The sequence below is a fragment of the Neopsephotus bourkii genome, unplaced genomic scaffold (genome assembly GCF_033783945.1).
Source record: "Neopsephotus bourkii isolate Nb327-2 ecotype Australia unplaced genomic scaffold, CSIRO-AGI_Nbou_v1 NB_595, whole genome shotgun sequence".
In the NCBI taxonomy this organism is placed as follows: domain Eukaryota; kingdom Metazoa; phylum Chordata; class Aves; order Psittaciformes; family Psittacidae; genus Neopsephotus; species Neopsephotus bourkii.
The window spans coordinates 2,734,192-2,754,603 of NW_026901096.1; the positions used below are offsets into that span (position 1 = coordinate 2,734,192).

Here is a 20,412-nt window from a genome sequence, read left to right on the forward strand (position 1 = left end):
ACTAGCCTATACCTATGATACAATTTCAATATGTCACACTTCTGATTTACTCTCAAAACAAAGTCTCCCTTTGTGACTATTCAGAGGTAACCAAGTGTAAACTTATTTTCAAAAATGCCCCAGAAGAAATGCACGATACACTTCAGCTATTCCACATTTTAAGGTAACTTGATTAATTTTATTATCACTACAACTGACTAAAGTTAAGTCCTCTTTTATTGTGACACAGGAAGAAAGATGCATCTGTTCCTGGCTGTTTCTTAGGAAGGATACAGATGGGCAATTAACAGGCAACACCCATGTATTTACTGGATACTCAAATCCCTGCATCAGTTTTGAATACTTTAGTCTGACTCTGTAAAGGAATGTGAAGCTTTTCTGCTAAGCATCAGTGCATATAGTTGCTAAAAATGGCATTCAGAGTAACTGCTGTTAAGCTATGGTGGCGTATCAGTCAAATTAGCTCTAATCATCCTAGTAAAACCAGAAGAATCACCCATGGTATATTTTGGAGTTAATGCATAAAAAGAACAAACACGGCAACTTCAATTCCCAACCACAGAATCTGACATACACTTAAATGAATCAAACAAAAAATATTCACATCAAATTTGACATACTGCAAGAATCACAAAGATTTCAAAGTAAAAACATTCTGACGCATCTTGAAAGACAACTGGATTCCATCCTTAGCATATTTTTTCAGCACCAGCCGAACAGCGTGCTAGACTGGAGTGTCTCCTCATAATAACATAACAGCTGTCAGCATAGGGAACAATTCAGAGAATGTGCTAGTGCTTAAAATAACTTACAGTGAAGTAGTAATGTAAAGGCTTATTTATTATAATCCCTTAGTGTTTAACTGAACCTTGCATTATTTATTTATTCTACAATTCCTTGTTAAATTAGAAAATACCTACATTCCCTGCAAAATTAGAACATCAGCGTAAAAAAAAGGGTTTTACCAAATGGAGTCTACTAATACCGTGGTATTTCCCTTTAAAATCACTACAATCACAATTGCTTAGTCACCACTGAACAACTGGATCTTTCAAATTTTCCTAAAAATATTACCAGAACAATATGAATTTCATACTGAATCTTACCTCACACATTTGTAACTGGAAAAATCTTCTTTCTTTCTCCATCTCTTCTGCAATTTCAGCACCACTTATTTCCGTACGGATCATCCCATGCAGCTTAGCATGCTCTTTTTTCTCCTTCTCTATTTTTGTACTACAAGGCAAACAATCAGTCAACGAAGTGAGAAATACAAAGCCTCTCAGGAAATCTGATTATTCACAAAGTCTACTGACAGATGCAGAGCCAAACTCTTACAGCTCTAAATATGACTTACTTCCAGATGACATTTCATTTGAAATTTGACAATGACTAAAGATCAGCACTGACATACAGTAGCTGAAATCTAATTTAATCATCTGTTAAAATAATGTCCTGATACATATTCCAAAAGAAGACTCTAAGTGAGTGGAAGAGTCTAAGTTTTTCCCTCAAACAAATAAACACACAAAACCAACCAAACAAACAAAATCCAGAAAGAAAAAAATGAATTTTTATTGAGAATGTAGGGGATATTTAATCCAAACAGACCAAACACTGGTTAACAGAGTTCAATTATGTCACCAGATTTATTGAGTCTTGCCTGTCATCAAGTCATCTTCTATATATACAGGGTTTCCTAAGCCAAAATCACAGTTGCCATCTCTACTTGTTACTGAGCCAGTTGGCACTGGGAATACTGGCCGGCCGGCTGTGTTGCAGACTTCAAAGTCTGCTAGACCAGCTGTCCTAATTCCCTGAAAGTTTCCATGAACATTTTCCAAGAGTTCTGAACAAAACAGGTTCTCCTGCAGAATATAAATGAATAACCAATGCTGCCACACAGTATAACTCCCTTAAGCGCTCTTATGTGTTACAGCTAACTCTCCATATTATTTCTAAAGGCAGTAGCATAATCATACTATCCAGTTAGACAAGCCTGGTATGAAGAAACGATATTAATAAAAGAAAATATATGAGGGTGTTTACTTTTTGGAGAAAGAATCTTAGTTTGCCACTTGTACTGTTTTGAAGCTGAAAATGCTGGAAAGAGCTTCCTGAGGAAATGCTATACTGCTTTTGAACAGGAGGAAACATTACACAGAAATACAGGAAGCAGAAGAGGAACAAATAACACACGCACTGTTGTACCTCCCCTTGGGCAGTCAAGTGTCTCTCAGCTGTCTCTGAAAAGATGACATGTCTCAAGTGCCCTCTTAACCTGATGTTAACGTTACCCAAACAGCCTATGGGAAAATGTCCTAGATGGGCTAAGGACTTCCAGTCGATGGCATATTCTGTACTTACAATTCTTAAGAAGGAGGGACTGCGTCCTCTAACACCTCAAGCAGCGAGGGAAAACCAGAACTAATCCCATTAATCTCATCCCAGAACATTCCCACAGGGAAACATTTTGAACAGCAATTCAAAAAACCCAACTGTGCTTTTGGTACTGGCAGGCACAACAAAGCCAGCCCCGTGCAGGATTCCAGCACCAGCAGATCTAGCCACCACTGCATTCCTCCTCAGCCCTTCACATCCCACCAGAAGCAGACATTCAGAAGGAAGTACTTCTTAAAATACTCTGAAAACCTTCACTTGCCTGAATGAAATCTCAACTAACTCCAGAATGCTGTTTTCACCAAAAATAAGCCCGTACTCTTACCCACTGACTGCCAATTATGCGATTTTGTACCCACAGAATACAGAGTCCAAACATAAGAATTAATCAAACATCAACTGTGAACAAGGAAGATAAACCATTACAAAAAGCTTCACAGAAAATGACAAACATACAGCTCCTTTCTAGCACACACTCTGGGACAGTTTATATCATACTTGATACTTATAAAACAGTCACACCTCAGAGCAAAGATTCACCATGGTTTTAGCTCTCTCAATTTCCACATTAACAGTTCATGAAATGTGGGAATTCACTGAAATGTGAGTCAAGTCTAGTAACTATCAACTGCCACTGTATTGTACTTTCACTGTTTACAGAGAACAATACCCAAACACAGGATGACATAATGACCTCCAAAATTTTAAGAACTTATTAATATGTCATGAGGTGTCTCTAATGCTCATTAAAGCAAATGATGATTAATACCGCCAAAGAGTGAAACATTATGCACAATATTACAGCATACATAGTTTAAAGAAATTTAATTCCTTTTAAGGAAAGAGCTAGATTTTGGTGAAAGAGTCCTTTCTATCATAGACTCACAGAATGGTTTGGGTTGGAAGGGACCTTAAAAGTTCCAGCCCCCTGCCACAGGCAGGGCCACCTTCGACTAGACCACATTGCTCCAAGGCTCATCCAACCTTGCCTTGCACAGTGCCACGGATGGGGCAGCCACAGCTTCTCTGGGAAACCTGTTTCAGCACCTCACCACCCTCATAGTGATTTTTTTTTTCCTAATATTTAACCTAAATCTACTCTCTTTCAACTCAAAGCCATTACTTCCTGTCCTGCCACTGCATGCCCTTATAAAAAGTCTCTCTCCAGATTTCTTAAATCAAACTCCACAGGCAAAAAATAGTTAAACCGAGACTAAAGCATATTGAGGTCTACCAAGTGATTCAAAGAAATAAACCATCCTTGAAGCCATTTGCCGAAGCTTCAGTCTCCATAACTTCAAAAACTTCAGAGACACTTTACAGAATAAACCAAACGACCTCTTGGTGACAAATACCAGAGATAAATGATGGTGCATTTCACTTTTGCATTTCCTTATTATTTACGATTTTAGTCTCTAACTAATTTCTGTAACCCTGAATTTAACTTGCTCTTTTGCTACAATACTAGGCTACCTCCTATCTGACTGATACTATAGAGCACTTTGTTTCTAGGGAAACAAAGAAACCATGTACAGCAGTGTTGCATTCATATTTTCTAGTGCTAAATGTGGGCTGTGTTTCCTATGCAAATGTGAGAGTCAACTCAGCTTCAAGTACTACTCTGCTGTGGCAAAGATGATGTATCACTGTGAGGCTGCCAAATATTGCAAAGTATTCAGTTTTTCAGGCAGATCAACTGAACAAAATTAGTAAGAAAACTGGGAAAACACTAAAAAATCCTCTAAAAGCAGTAAGAAAGAAACAAATGTTTTGTAAAGCTGCTATTGAAGCTCATGCAGTACATGTGTCACATACGCAAACTGAGCACACTTCAGTCAATTTACAATGCAGCTGCACAAATATGCAGTGAACTCAGATCTGTGTAGCAGACAAGTGAAGCTGAAATACATGGTGAAGAATTACAGAGAAGTCAGATACAAAATAAACCGTCTTGCCCACTCAGTTGCCACTACATGGCTATTTTTTCAGCTCCAATTTGAAAAGCAACTGGTTTTCAATATAAATTTTAATTTCTTCAAAGAATTCAATTTTGTCATATAGATCATGGTATAAATAAACATCAAAGTAGGCATATTTAGTTTTTAAAACTTTAAAGAGGATGAGACCTATTTTCCTGTTTCACACACCAAAGACTGGCATTCATCTTCAGCCAGTAAACAAGTGTAAATAACTAGAACACACTGTGAACATGCAGCAGCAGTGAACTGGCTGCCTGGGCAGCAACTCTTTTTTTAATTCCTCTCCCCATAAAGCAGTAGGCCAGGCTGACTCTAGGTACATATGTCAGAAGGTGCAGAGATTGGGAATAGCACCTGGAAGGCACAGACTTGAAAAGGGAAGGCTTCCAAGGGCTATTATGTTTGACAAAATAATATTATACATTATAATTCCAAATATCCTTTCTTTGTCTAGTCTTCCTTATCAGCCTGACTCTCCAAGTTCAGCTCTGACACCCTACCTAGCCTTTCAGTGAAAAAGCCTCCATCTACTGTCTGCCAAGGCTGACAGCAGAATATCTTATTACCCAAGGCCTGAAGGAAGAAGTCATCTTTTCCTTTTGGAAATGCTAAAAAGCTTTCCCTTTCACTCCTCCCACACTGCAGGACAGGGGAAAAGAGGGCAGAATGAGCAAAACACATCCAGATCTTTCTAGTATTTCAGCATAGTATCTGCAGATTCATTCAAAGCTTTTTCCATTTAATTAGCAGGTAATCTCTTTCAAAATAAAACTACTTAGCGTGAAATCTCAGTCTTAAAGCTGAGACTCAAAGCTCAAATCATATTGTGGATATGGTTTATGTGGATTTTAGTAAAGCCTTTGATACTGTTTCCCAAGCATTCTCCTGGAGAAACTGGCTGCTCATGGCTTAGATGGGTGCACTCTTCACTGGGTAAAAACCTGCCTGGATGGCAGAGCCCAAAGAGTTGTGGTGAATGGAGTTAAATCCAGTTGGTGGCTGGTCACAAGTGAGGCTCTCTAGGGCTCAGTATTGGGGCCAGTCCTGTTTAATATCTTTATCAGTGATCTGGATGAGGGAACAGAGTGCTCCCTCAGTAAGTTTGCGGGTGACAGCAAGTTGGGTGGGAGTGTCGATCTGCTGGAGGGAAGGAAGGCTCTGCAGAGGGACCTGGACAGGCTGGATTGACGGGCTGTGGCCAGCTGTATAAAGTTCACCAAAGCAAAATGCCAGGTACTGCACTTGAGCCACAACAACCCCATGCAAGGCTACAGGCTTGGGGAAGAGTGGCTGGAAAGCTGCCAGTGGAAAAGGACCGGGGGTGCTGATTGACAGCTGTACATGAGCCAGCTTGTGCCCAGGCAGCCAAGAAGGCCAACAGCATCCTCACCTATATCAGAAACAGTGTGGCCAGCAGGCCCAAGGCAGTGATCATCGCACTGTACTGGGCACTGGTGAGGCAGCACCTCCAGTACTGTGTTCAGTTCTGGGCCTCTCACTGCAAGGAAGTCACTGAGGTGCTGGAGAGGGTCCAGAGAAGGGCAATGAAGCTGGTGAAAGGTATTGGTCTCTCTTACCAAGTAACAAGTGATACGACAAAAGAAAACAACTTCAGGTTGCCTCAGGGAAGTTTTAGAGTGGATATTAGAAAAAAAATCTTCGCTGAAAGGGTTGTCAAGCATTGGAACAGGCTGTCCAGGGAAGTGATTGAGTCCCCATCCCTAGAGGTATTTAAAAGATGTGTAGATGTGGTGCACAGGGACAGAGTTTAGTGATGGACATGGCAGTGCTAGGTTAATGATCTACAAGGTGTCTTTCAACCTAAATGATTCTGTTATTCTATTCTAGAAATTTATATTAAAGCTACCTTGTTCCACACTTTCATCCTATTTTCAAGATGTGACCTCCATTTTGTCTTAGGTACATGCTTTGAAAGGAAATATGGCAGAAATATCTATGATCTATGAATTTAATTATCTACTGAGTCAGGTTAGAGCTCTGAAGAAAGATTGCAAAATTTCCAGAGAAATTTTTGTCCTACTGTTTAAAAAAATGAGTTTACCAAACTGGAAACATCATCATGTAACCAAACAGCTTTGCAGACATCTTTACAGAACACTGGCATAAGAATTTGTTAATTCTTTTATTGACTTCAAATGGTTCAGAAACAAATCATTAATGATAGAGTTATACCTAGATACGAGTGTTTGTGTTGCTGCACAGTAACATAATGCACCTCAGCCTACTGGCTTGATCTTATAATGCCATAAGCACATTCAAGCAACTTGTTCTATTCATGGTGCATAACAGACCCCATGCCTGGCTTTTAAAAAGAAAATGGTAAAGGAGGAGAAGGAGCCAGCCTTCCTAAGAAAAGCTTGCTGGTTTTCATTAAGCATTTATATTTCATAGCATTAGCACAACACTGATTAGCAGAGGACTTCTGAAGATGGTATATATTTATAGGCCTAAAAATAAAACATCTTTATTTAAAAAAATTAACAGTTCTTTCTTTTCAGGTAAGACAAGTTTATGTCTGGAATATAGACACTGCTATTCAGCTAAAAAAATGAGTAAATAATATGCTTCAGTAAGTTTATGCTTCTATTTCCTGTGCACAACTGTTACAATGCATTTACCTCAAAATCTACTACAACAGGACCGATTAAACTGAAGAACGTGGGTGAAATATGGCTCACTGCCTTGTTGAATATAATCTGCCTGCTGGGAGAATGAGCAGTTTTTATGACATGTGTACTCCTTCCCCACATGCTCCCCCGGCATGTCTGCCATTAGTGTTTAAGTACATGGGGGAAAGCAACTGCTTCAAAACAAAAAGAGCCCAGTCTGCACCAATTCTACCCGCAGGACACAGACTAGTCCCGCTGCAGTGTTGCAGTAGCAGGCAGCAGCGCCTGGCTCTTGTACAGGAAACAAAGACTGTAACTGTGGTCCTAAGAGAAATGGACTGCTTTTAACTACTTTAAGGCTTTAAGAACATTTTAAAATCTTTATGGCTTCAACTGAAGCATATTAGTGACTGAAGGTGAGAAAAGAGGAATTAGTCATGAATGTCACCTCAGGATGTTCCCAATTTTTCACTGAGGTAGGTTTGCATAAAGCTATGGGTTACTCGCTCCTCTTGCTCCCTTGCTTGAAAACAGTCCCGATGTTTTAAGAAAATTGATCCATCCTTCCTCCATTACTTCAGGTGATCTTCAGGAAAATACTCAGGAGAAGTTAGGCAGTTAGGGCAAAGAAGTTGCATAATAACCAACACTGATGGATGGTGATCCAAGAGCGTAAGAGTGGATCTTAAAACCTTAAAAAAGAGTGGATCTTCTCCCAGAGAAGACTATATACACAGTAATTTTAAAACACATACAGAGCTTGATGCTTAGAAATTTTTACAGGAAAGAGGCAAAACAAATGTCATTTCTCCATTAATGGAATTATTTTCAAATAGGTCACACTTGTGTACAGTAGCACCTGATATGTCAGCACAAAAGTGCAAGAGAGGAGATACTGAGGCAAATAAGCTCCAATTCTTCCTTAAAGAAACAGCCTATAGAGGCAGAATCAGGATGAAAACACTGTCACTTCTTCACAGACTACAAAAACACCACTTTGATATCTGGCACTTAGCTTCACAGGTCTGTACTTGTGACTTGGAAATGCAGATGAACAGTATTATTTTAAGCATACGATACAGAGGGATATGCAGACAAAGAGCTGCCAAGCAGTCTTGCACAGTTTGTTAACCCAAAGGGAAAAGAAAAAGAAGGGGAGAAAAGAATAATAACAGATATTCACATATTTGAAGAGGTATCACTGGGAAAGACAGCTAACTAAGCATAAACTTAACAGTGGTTTTAGGCACAGTCTAAAAGTCTCAGGTAGCACATGGAAGGAGGCTGAGCATCTCTGGCTATCAGCACCTACATCTGCCATTTTACTGTGGCAGCATAAGCTGCAGGTGGGGCTGCGGGTAGCTTTCCCAGTCCCTTCGCCCTTTTCATTAAGGCAGAGACTGCAAAGATACTACAACAAAGAAATTCAATTCACGATTAAGAATCTTTGAGATGACTCTGCATCTACCCACTGCCACAGATGCCCAAAACGTGCAGCTATAAGTTCAGATCCATTTGAGACAGCCACGGAATCAAAACAGTTATTATCTGAAGAAACCTCAGTGGCACGTATTATAGCAGCTCAGAAAAACCTCATTGTTTTCCTACATCCAAAATTTACCAGATGATAAAGCTGACATGAACAGATTCCAGCTCAGATAACATTCTCACCCTTGCTTGAAAATTACATCATTAAACCTCCTGTCTCTGATCTATGAAGACCAATGCTCAATAACGACAGCCGGCAACATCTCATCTGGAAACTGATCTTGCACACAAGAAGTGGGTGTCTCAGGGAAGCTGCAGTCTGAATTTTACTCAACAGAACTAAGGAAAATTGGTCTGTTCCTTGGCAGAGGGGTAAGGTAGCTTGAACTAAAAAACAGTATTCCTTGACTGCCAAACTTAAGCCACAATAAGTAATATCTGCTGTTATAAAACAATCACAAAATAAGGGGGAAAACACAAACCCCCCTATTCTAAAGAACTTTCATGAAGACAGAATTCCCAGGCTCCCAAGCCTCAAGCAGATGATCCTTTGGTCTTGATCAAAGTGAAGGAGTCCAACGGGCTAGACTAAACTCTAGAATGTGTAACTTTCATCTAACCACTTTAAAAAATATAGTGCAGTACAACTGTACCAGCCCACCACCTGGAAACGTCACAGAAGATGGTAATGGGTCTGAAAGAACTTCCTGATGAACATGTGCTATCTTCAGTTCTTGCATGTTGAATAACCTGACACATAAATGGCTTAGAAATCAGCACTGTCAAGGAGATGTGCTTCATTTGTTAGAGTCTTGCAGAAAATACATAGGAAATTTGGAAAAAGGAATATCCTTACAGTGGAAAAAGGAGCCTGTTTTGCATCAAGACCCAAGTGTCTTATTTGAAAGCAAAGTAATAAAGCAAGCTTTCTAAAGGGCTCACGGTTAAAAGGGAAAAAAAATTAAAATCTCATGGTATCATATAAGCAGTAGTGGATTCAATCCCACAGACAGAAAATGAATATGTCAACATCCAGCTTTCAGGTCCTAAATGAACTAACATGCACAATATTTCCATGTATCTACTGTCATTAAACTCAAACAAGAACCTCCAAATACACAGATTCTAATATATTTTCTATGGGCATTTTTTATTTTTCAAATACTTTAATAAGTTAAAAAAACAAATTAAAATATTTCTGCAGTACCTGACTCTGAAACAGACCAACTGCTCTGACAAAACCGAGGTTCAAAGTACAAATCTTTACACCACTGAAACATACTCATCCTATTCTATCTGAGATTTTTAAAGTATCACAGACCTTGGTCCAGTAGTAATAGCATTCTCGGTATATGTCCCAGCAGCGTGCAAATGTATTTTAAATTCTGCACATAAACTTTGCAAGATGTTGCTACGAGCAAGTTACACATAAGTAACCAAGCTTTCAGATACAGCAATCAAGCATTGCTAGACAACAGCAGACTAAATTACAAGACTGCTCTTTATAGCCCATCCTCAGAGATCAACTATAGCCATGGGTAAAGATCAGAAATCTTAATTACTTCAACAGCCAATAACTGGCACAACACCAAGTGAGATCATTCACTGACATTAGGAGCATGAACCACACTGGAGCCATCACAACCTTCCATCGATTCAGACTGTCAGGCTGAAAGTTTATCTCAGTAGTTCAGAATACCTTCTTATGAAAACCCAGCTATAGCTAGACAGTTTCAGAAAGCAAAAGCCACTCAGGTCCTCCGCACAAACTGAGCCTAAAAAGCAGTAATTAGACCGTTCTTATTACCAAAAGAAATAATGAAATTTAGCTAACCTGCTAAACTTGTTGTTTTGTAAGTAAACCACCTACAGGAATAATTTCTGAAGACTGCACACAACTCCAGATGTGCCAACTCAGAGGGCACCAGCGACTCCTTATGACTTTGTGCAATCAAAAAAAAACCCCGAACAATCATGCTAGATTCTCAGCCAATGGAGGTGGCTGGGGATCTGGAAGATTTTATGTTAAACAGCGTCATCGTATGCAATTCTTCTGGACCTACATCATCAGAAATGGTCTGACACACGCAGCAGTGTCTCAGATGATCAAAGATGCTACATGTGTGACATGAAACTCAACTAATAGTCACAATCCAAGTAATACTGGAATGAGGAATAAAACTTGCTATAAAATTCTACTTCAGATACCATAACCTGTGCTCATACAATTGACTTGGTTAACCAGGAAACAACTGTTTCTGATGTAAGGAACTAAACCACTTGATGATTTATAAGGTACCAAAATTAATTTGTTTGATCTTAGATACTGAGCTTTGTTGACTCATTTGATCCATTTCACTGGATATAAAATTCAGTGACTAAAGCTGATTTTACAGCTGTTTATACTGTGCATCAAGAACCTTCAAGTAAGTGGCTTATCGTATGCTGGGCTAAGACACAACGAGAGACACAGCTGACAAGTCTCAGATAGATATTCATCCGCTTCTACTACACAATACATCTGCTGAGACCACCCAACATTGCCATTAAATGCAGAAAACATCTGCATCTTTAAACAAACTGCACTAATTAAATGCAGCTTACTAAGGCTCCTGGTACTGGACTGACCTAGAATCGTGCAGTTTTAGAATGGTAGCAGCAAACACCCCCATCAGCATTACCACCTTACTGGTAAGTGCCAAAGCCTCAGCATCAAATAAGGTCTTACAGAACTCTGCACTGGGCAGAGTCTCATAAGTTCGCTAGAAGCAGAGACATTACAGAGTCATTACAAGGGTTTTAGGCTAACAAATCCAGAACTAAATCTTGTTTTGCATGCTCTTGATATTTTTTTTCTAAGACTTTTCTAAACACTCAGTATATAATTTCTTCAACTAAAGAAAGTTGCTAATTACACTGAATTAGTCACTGATGAGGAGAAAAAGAAAACAACAACAAATGCTTAAAAGGACATCAAGAGCAATTATGTTGCTGCACTTTTGGTAGTCAAGGATGAAAACACAGGGTGGCTAACTTTTCATTTTGTACAGCAGTGTCCTCCGAAGGCAGAGGGAAGGCAGAAAAGGAAGTGGACTTCAACATGTAGCAGATTACATGGTATGAATATGCATACTATCAAAAATGAGGAATAATTCTTTCCCAATTAAAACAAAACTTTGTCAACCGAAGTGGAAGACTATGCAGTAGAAAACACACACTGGGATATTATACTCATTACTCGGAACTTTGTTACGCAATGTGGTCTACCACAGACACTAAATGTCATGGCACACAAACACAAGACAATTCACTCATTTAATAAGCTGTATATTACAGAATTTGAAATGATTGTGTCTATGCACTTCTATTTTCATACAGCCCCGGGTTTTAAGACACATACACTTTTGTTTCATAGTCCTTCCAAGCTTTATCAAAGGGTTTTTTCAGGTCCTGTCAAGAGATAAGAAAAAACAGTTATTTACATGAAAAATTCTGTGGATCTATCCTGTGTCCTTCCTAACACTGAAAACACACCTTGGCCATTTGCAGCACCTACTAAAATAAGGGACTCCACTTTCTTGAACAGCTCACCTAAGATTTGTGTAAAAGCAATCTTGCAGATAGGAAAAACAATTTTGTACACAGAATTAATACACTCGTGTTCTTAAAAGCACCACTAGGATGCTTTTTACAGCTCTGCTTTACTCCTTAAAAGGCATACCTACACATCATCCCAAGAGCACACTATGCAATTAATCAAACAGGCTATTTTCTCATCATTCCATCTCTGGCTCCACTGGAAAGAAGTGCCTTTTCTGAGGCTTCAGTACAGCCTTGGCTAAGGACTTGATTCATCCCACTAAAGTTAAAGAAGTCAATTTTCAACTGACTTAACAGGAACAGTATAGGCCACATGCTTTGACATAACTTACTCTGTGAGAATTTTTTAATTACTTATGATCCAAATTCGTTTATTTTTTCCCCACTGAAAAAGGGTATTTGGATAAAATTATTTTAACAAGATGTAAAATTGTTTCACTGATTTGAAACTGGGTGTTGGTCGATAAAGACACTGAACATGAGCCGGCTTCAGTGTGCACTTGCAGCCCAGAAAGCCAACCGTATCCTGGGCTGCATCAAAAGGAGTGTGACCAGCAGGTCGAAGGAGGTGATCCTGCCCCTCTACTCTGCTCTCATGAGACCTCACCTGGAGTATTGTGTGCAGTTCTGGTGTCCTCAACCTAGAAAGGACATAGAACTGTTGGAACAAGTCCAGAGGGCCACAGGGATGATCAGGGGATTGGAGCAACTCTCGTATGAAAATAGGCTGACAAAGTTGGGGCTGTTCAGCCTGGAGAAAGCTCCATGGAGACCTCATAGCAGCCTTCCAGTACTTAAAGGGGGCCTCTAGGGATGTGGGGAGGGACTCTTCATTAGGGACTGTAGCAATAGGACAAGGGGTAACGAGTTAAACAGGGGAAGTTCAGATTGGATATAAGGAAGAAGTTCTTTACTGTTAGGGTGGTGAGGCACTAAAATGGATTGCCCAGGGGAGTTGTGACTGCTCCATCCCTGGCCATGTTCAAGGCCGGGATGGACAGAGCCTTGGGTGAGATGGTTCAGTGTGAGGTGTCCCTGCCCATGTCAGGGGGTTGGAACTAGATGATATTAAGGTCCTTTCCAACCCTAACCATTCTATGATTCTACTCTATGTCTAAAAACGCAACATTTGAAATTCTGGTGGAGTTCAAGGGATCAGTCAACTACAAAAAAAAGTATTGTTAACTGTCAGGCACCAGGAAAGCTTTGCAACTACAGACTAGGAACTAATTTTTACCTGTCAGCTAGTTATTTTGACCATTATATAATTAAAGCAGCAGTTGATTATTTTCACAGGTCAGGAACATGGGGTAATGCTGTACTGTTATAAATGTATTTATTCTGACACGCAAAAAAAAGAGAAGAACAAGGAATGAAATGTGGTAAGCAAGCAACACAAAGATAATATGCCTATCTTAGTAAATAATCTATTTATCCTCCAGCAATATACAGAGACCATTTTTAGTCTATGTACATTTTTCCTTCAATGTCCTAAACAATAGCTGCCAGTCGCTTCCTGCTTGCTCAGTAGTAAATGAAGCATAAGCCAAATAAGTTTGTTGCATGTAGGCTTTGTAATTTATTATAAACATAACATCATTTGAGTCCAGGTTACTATTATTTCAAATAGGAAATATCCTCAGGGCACAAACAGATCTCAGCTTTGTTAAAGAAAATCCTATGCACATGCAGTCTAATGTGTCTTTCTTAATAATCTGTATAGTTCCTGATAAATTTAGAATGCTAAATAGTATATTAATAATAATTCTTTAACAAAGTACTATCCCCTCAACTAAGTAAATGTCTACTTTTTTTACACCTCTTTCTCTGCTTACCTTATATATCTCATGGGTGCTTTTAAAGCTTCTCCAATGTTGTTTTGTATACATAGTCAAGAGTTTTTATGTGAAACCACAAACAGAAGGGATGACTCAATTCACCAAACAAACCCCAAACAAAAAATCTCTTTATTAAGCTAATACCTTACTTTAGTATCCTGTGCCTTCTAGAAGATAAATACAGTAGCTAAATGTATTTCCTGTATCAACAAATATATTTTATATATAAATTTTATATATAAATAAGAGAAACATACCCCTTTTACTCCTTTTAAATCTCCCTTCAGCAAACTGTCCAATGGAAAAGTGATGATGTTGTTCATATTCTGAATCTGAACAAGAAAATTACATCAAACATTGAATATAAGAACATAAACTGTCTTCATTCACATGAAGTTTCACAAGAAAATCTTACATATTAGTTTTCTAACCCTGTTTTATGAAAGTGTTTATCAGTACAGCCAGTAATCAAAGAGGGAAGCTACACAAGTTAATTAAACTTATTCTGGAATCACTATAGCCCAAGTCAGCAGGAAACCTGTAAAATTACTGCTACTGATAAATATCTCATCCAGTAGTGACTTCAAAGGAAAACCACTGATTTTTACATCCCCCAATTTCACTGTTTAACTTGTATGAAAACAATCATAGAGATTTTCAGCACTTACATATTTTAAGTAACTGAATATATTTTAATATTTTAAATTAATTTTGTTTATTTTCCCAGTCTCTTCAGACCTATTCCAAAAACCATATCTGCTACTCTCAACAATCTGCTACTCCCAACACATGGCACCTTACTCTGACAGAAGTTACAAAGACAAAGAATGCTGGCCTATAAGAAAAGCTACTATTCAAATATTTCCCATGTAATTTTAATAAAGTAATACATCAGCCTTATTAATCTCATACAGACATTGAAATAAGGATTTTACGAGCTCTTGAGTATGCAAGTAATTGAGGAGTAAACAAGTAATTCAAGAAGAAAAAAAGTGATTTTAAATGAGACAACAGAAAAATAATCATGGTATAGGTAAGTATCTATAGTAATATTTTGATGGGGAAAAAGAGTGAAGAAAAACCGTATTAATAAAAAATTAAGCAGCACACACTAGAAAAAGAAAGGCTTCCTTTCCAATCCTTTATGATTCAGGGAAAATGACCCATATCTTGAACACGATGTCTAGGCAAAGACTTTAAACTGTAACAATTCAAATGGATTGCACTGAAGAGTAAAATATTTTAGAAACACCTGATAGAAAAAAAAAAATCAGAATAACTTCTGCTTTGGATGGATTCATATATTTTTTGCTGTTATTGTTCGCTGTTCAATTAAAATGCGATTTTTTTCAAGAAGCATTGAAATACATATATGAAGATGGATTTGGAATGTTCAAAATGGACAAAGAACTTTGCATCATAGCAACAAATTTTTCCGTTTCTTCAAGAACAATGTCAAGAACATCAAATTCCCTTTTAGTGTAGCTCATCGAGAGAAGAAATGACACTAACAGGAGCTTCAAAAAAAACACATTTCCAACTGTGATCCTTCAGCCTCCCCAGAATGGAAAAATACAAAGCATTATCACACTATAATTAAATGCTGGCCTTACTAGAACTAACTTAGGAGTCCCATCCCCAGTTGTACTCAACAGCTGCTGTTAAAATCCTGAAATACCCACTCTTCCTCTTCAAAGATACACTTCACTGTATTTGCTTGAAATTTCAGGCAACAATCAAAGAGAAAGGGAATATACATGATTTTAAAGGTGAAACAGATTGCCTCTGCATGAAAGACTGAAGAAATACAGAATATCTGGTCTTTTAAACTCTTACCACAAATCACATTTCTCCTCCTCTACCTTACTTTCCCCCTCCCCAAAAAGCTGCACGACTCAACCACAGAAATCCCTTTAGAATCAACAAGTTCATTGTAACTCTGTGTGGGTTTTGCCTTTTTTTTTTTTTTTTTTAATAATTCTTATGAAAACCGAATGAGCAACATCAACACATGCATAGCTGGCAGAGCTGGAAGCCACGCACCTCCCAGGTTCTCAGCTGTACAACATACTCTCCATTATCAACATAACCACGGTCATAGCTCATAAAATTTGATGTTGTAGACATAGGAGACGACTGGAAAAAGGTTTCAATCACACAAAACATAGATAAAAAACCCTAAAAAACTTCTAGAAGATGGCAGATGGAGCATGTACACCTATTGACACACATATCCAGAATGGCTATCCAGATGGAGGAGCGGAAGAGGTCTTACCTAAAGATACAATCCTACACAAAGTTTTGTACTTAGTTACTCTATTTTATGATGCAGTAAATGTCTAACCCAGAGATCAACACTTTCATAGCCTCCCTTTAATTATTCTTCAAATCCAGATAAACAGGCACAATGCAAGAATAAAGCACTTTTCAACAGCACACTCAAAGACAGCTATTTTTTCCTTAAGTCAGAAAAGAAAAAATGTCAGAGCCTGAAGTATTGTCCCAGACATACTCATATAAACATCAATTAGCCTCCAAAAGAGTCCTGGATGTTTCCTAGAATGTCAAATCTTGGGGCATGAAGTACAAGCAACTTTAAAAATAGAATACAAAAAAACCCTCTGACATTCTTTTATTTTTCAAAAAAGTTTGGAGAATGTTTGCCTGTTCAAATTAATTCCTGCTTTGTGCTACCACCGGTACGTTAGTATCAGTCCATCATACTCCCTATGTCCTATTTTATTTGCAACAAATGTAAACATCCATAATGCATGAATTTGTCATTATTAACCTAGTTAGATGAATCAGACTTGTTTGTATTTATAAAGCAGCAAGAAATATAACAGAAGTCTTGCATGCTTTTCCCCTCTTCCAGAAGCTTAAGCTGAACTATCTAAAAATATAGATCCATTTTTTTTTGCACGAAGAGAAACATTAATATGCTGCAGCTCCTACTCTGTGTGCATACAGGGAGGTAAAATGTATTCAACTGCCCCTACATTTTGACTATTTTATATTTTAAAATATTCTTTAAAAAGAAACACCAACAAAGGTGCAGGAAAGCTTCACCAAAACTCACGTCCTGTCTCTGAGGAACACCAGCAAGTTCCATGTGTAAAAAAAATAAAATACAGTAGTTAAAAAAATAAATAGTTGACCTGGTTTCCACTCCAACACTGCACTTCGGCAAACTTGCAGTTTTCCTTTGACAGCTTCCAACAAGATGACAGAGACAGGATAATGAATTAAAACTTCCTAAGCTGGAGAAGGCTCAGAGGAGGAGAAGAAGAAATGGCAGGAGGGGGAACATAAAAATAAACAAATATGCAGAAGCAAAGGTAGAGGCAACAGGCAAGCCAACATTTGCAAAGGGGAAAGAAGATTTTCAAGCAGTTGAAGAGCCTATGGCTAAATACTGAAGCTGGTATTTGCCATCCCTCCAAATTATTTCAATGAGTTTTTTCCAAAACAGGCTGCAGTACTTCAGGGATTTTCCAAATACAATGGAGGGGGGAAAACCAACAAAAAAAACCAACCACCAAACCAAAAATAACACAAAAAAAACACCAGAAATTTTCACTGCTTTAAAAGTTAAATAATTTTCTTAATACACAGATGAACAGAGCAGACCTTAAACCATTTCCAACTTAAACTAAAATCCAGGCAGTCAAAACAGGACTCCTATTGCCACAACTGAATTCTAGATGCAGCACACGTTCTTGGCCACGGGCTCCCCAACCACCAGCGAGGTCAGGTGTGCACAAGTGCTGGCAGCACTGCCTGCTGATGAATCACCATTTAAGCTACTTTCATTTTTTATGACAAGTACTACTGGATTTAATACTTTCCAAAGTAATGTGAGCTTTAGTAAGACAAGGCCAAGCAACACAACATCGAGCAAGTAGAAATCAGAATGTTCTCTACAGAGAGGCCATTTTTAAAGGTATTTTAAAAAACTCTCCTCTTTATGCTTTTAAAGCAAAGGAAGAAAGATATTTGAAATTATTCCAGCCCATCTTCCCTGCCAGTGGAGAATTCCCAACTGCACTCTTTCTAACCCAGGTTAAAACACCTAAGGGGTAAACTTCCATTGCTTTCTCTGGGACACTTCATCTAGTATTTTCAGAATGAGATCCCACTTACATGCAATTTATTATTTTGCTCTTCTACAATTACCATTACCTGCGAGTAACTACGTATTTCCATTTCTTCTAAGTTTTCTTCATAAATCAACCTACTCAAGCCCTGATAAATTTTTTGCTGCTGTCCTCTGAATTTCTTCCAGTTGGATCAATCTCTTTTTGGCAAAGAAGTAAAGATGAGATTGCCAGGTGAAGCTGAATCCATGCCACTAAGGAGGAATTATTACATCTTTGGTTTATATCTTTACAAGTGTAAACCAAACAGTACTAATGTTTTATTCTTGCCATTAGGCCAATTTTTCCTAAAGTGAACCAGTGAAAAGCAGAAACACAGCTCACATCACTGATGTTCACATACATTCAAATATGTGTATCTGTAGCTTTTTTAATGCACTTAGCTAAGATGAATCTTTCTAAGCAAAATATGCCTGTGAAAGTTCAGACCCCAAACATTTTTTTTTTTTAAATCTTAGTCTCAACTATTACCCTGGAAACAGAATTCTTCTGGGCACAAATTTCTTAAGTTTATCTTATGATGCAGAAAAAGGATCTCTTCAGTCTTGCTATTTGTTACCTTTTAAGCAAATCTCCTTTTTCTTACATTTAAAAAAATGAAGCAAAGCAGGAGCATATGGTCAGAAAAATATTATCACTGTTCCTCCACTTCCCCCGGCTAAAAATCCAAGCATTATTAATAGAAAAACTTCTCACAGGGAATCTCCCAACTACTTTCCACAGAGAGAAAATATCAGATTCCAGTCTTCTCAATCCAGCATGTTTCATTAACCTTAAATTAAAATAAATGAAAAGAAAGGACAAGAGTATGTAGAAGAACAACAAATACAGGAATTTGTTAAATTGCCACTTCATCTTCACAGATCAAATCCCTTTTCAAGTAGTGCTGACAAAGACGAAAGGCAACATAAATTTTCTTTCTCAGTGTAGCAATCTAAAAACTGGATTTAAGGAACAAATATTTAAAGTGCAAACATACTGCAATGAGACTTTCCGTGTCCTAACATTTTTTCATATTAAGACTCACGTCCTTATCACTTGGCACTAAATTTATTAGGAAGACAGAGTAATTAATGCTATATGCAAGTGCCATACAGACCTAACCTACCTGGGAATTGTGGATGCTGCCGTTCTGACAGGAAACAGCAGAGTTTGCCATCAAGAAGCAATACTGTACATGCCACAAAAAGCACCATTTTACCTCTGAAAATGCCTCTAGTATTTTCTGATAGTTCACTACCAAAAAAGACACACTCATTGAGCAATCTTCTTAAAACAAACAAAACAAAACCCCCAAAACAAACAAAACCCCCAAAAGAGCAAAAACCAAACAAAAACAAAAAGAAAAAAGAAGAAAAAAATACCCCAAACATTCCTAATCCAGAAGTTTAAGAAAAATTTTATATTTGTGCTGTTAAAGAGAAAAGCAAAAGTGCACAGTATATCATAAACTTATCCAAACAATGTGTAAGAAAGGCTAAACTGAGTAGTTACAAGGACCTGATATACAGTAAATGTCTACCTCTTCTTAAAGATGTTTTATAAACCATTTCAAATATGAAGAACCAAAGTTCTTCAAAGATTATTTTATGCACTGTTTAAAAATGCACACATGAAAGAAACATAGTAAAGCACATACAAGGAAACCAAGACCTGAACTTTAAGTAGAATAGTTTACAGTTGAATAACCGGATTCCAGAAAAAAAAAAAAATAAAATCAAAACCTAGTAAGAAAATCCTTCAGCTGTTAATGAAATACTTTAAATCACCGATGCCTTGGTAAATTCACAAAACAAAGTCTTTTGGGAAAGCATTAAAACTATTAAAGAAAATAAGAACCCAGCCTCCCCACTAAAGTAGAGCAACTTTACAACAGCCTTTCTTTCCTTACTAAAGGTAAGTTTAAAGAAAATCTTTCTGCAAAGGCACTAGAGCCACAGCTCTAAATGTCACGCAGGCCAAGAGCTGACAGAACACATCAGCTTCTAGAAACAAAAGCAAAATACATGACAAGGCAAAACTTGACAGTAGCCCTAAAGCTTTGCCAGTGTTAATAGCTTTGGCATCTGCTCCAGTCTGAACATGTCCTCTCACTTGCTTACACATTCCCGACTCATTTCAGCTGAAATCCTCAGTGGAAGTTTAGCACCCTAGGAAACTCAAGGGATACTTCTATCTAAAAAGAGTACCTTCCAGATTTTATTTTTTTAACAGCAGAAGGCTGTATGGCCCTGGCTACATTTCTGATGAAACTACATACAACCAAAATATGTTGGGTGCTACAAGGGAACAGGAGAGGAGAGGGCCGTTTTTACTGCCA

At 38.0% G+C, this 20,412-nt stretch overlaps 1 protein-coding gene across 4 annotated transcripts in view; it reads right to left on the reverse strand.

The window, feature by feature from the left end:
* ASAP2 (ArfGAP with SH3 domain, ankyrin repeat and PH domain 2) overlaps window positions 1-20,412 on the reverse strand; it is a 90,782-nt gene that overhangs the window by 41,018 nt on the left and 29,352 nt on the right. For all 4 annotated transcript variants that reach the window (XR_009725203.1, XM_061351761.1, XM_061351760.1 and 1 more), the window contains exons 4-6: window positions 14,193-14,267; window positions 11,898-11,947; window positions 1,107-1,236 (exon numbers count right to left, since the gene is read on the reverse strand). Coding sequence is in view for 3 of the 4 variants with exons in the window: in XM_061351761.1 (XP_061207745.1) it covers window positions 1,107-1,236; window positions 11,898-11,947; window positions 14,193-14,267 (255 nt within the window). In the remaining variant the exon portion in view is untranslated. The remainder of the gene's footprint in view (window positions 1-1,106; window positions 1,237-11,897; window positions 11,948-14,192; window positions 14,268-20,412) is intronic.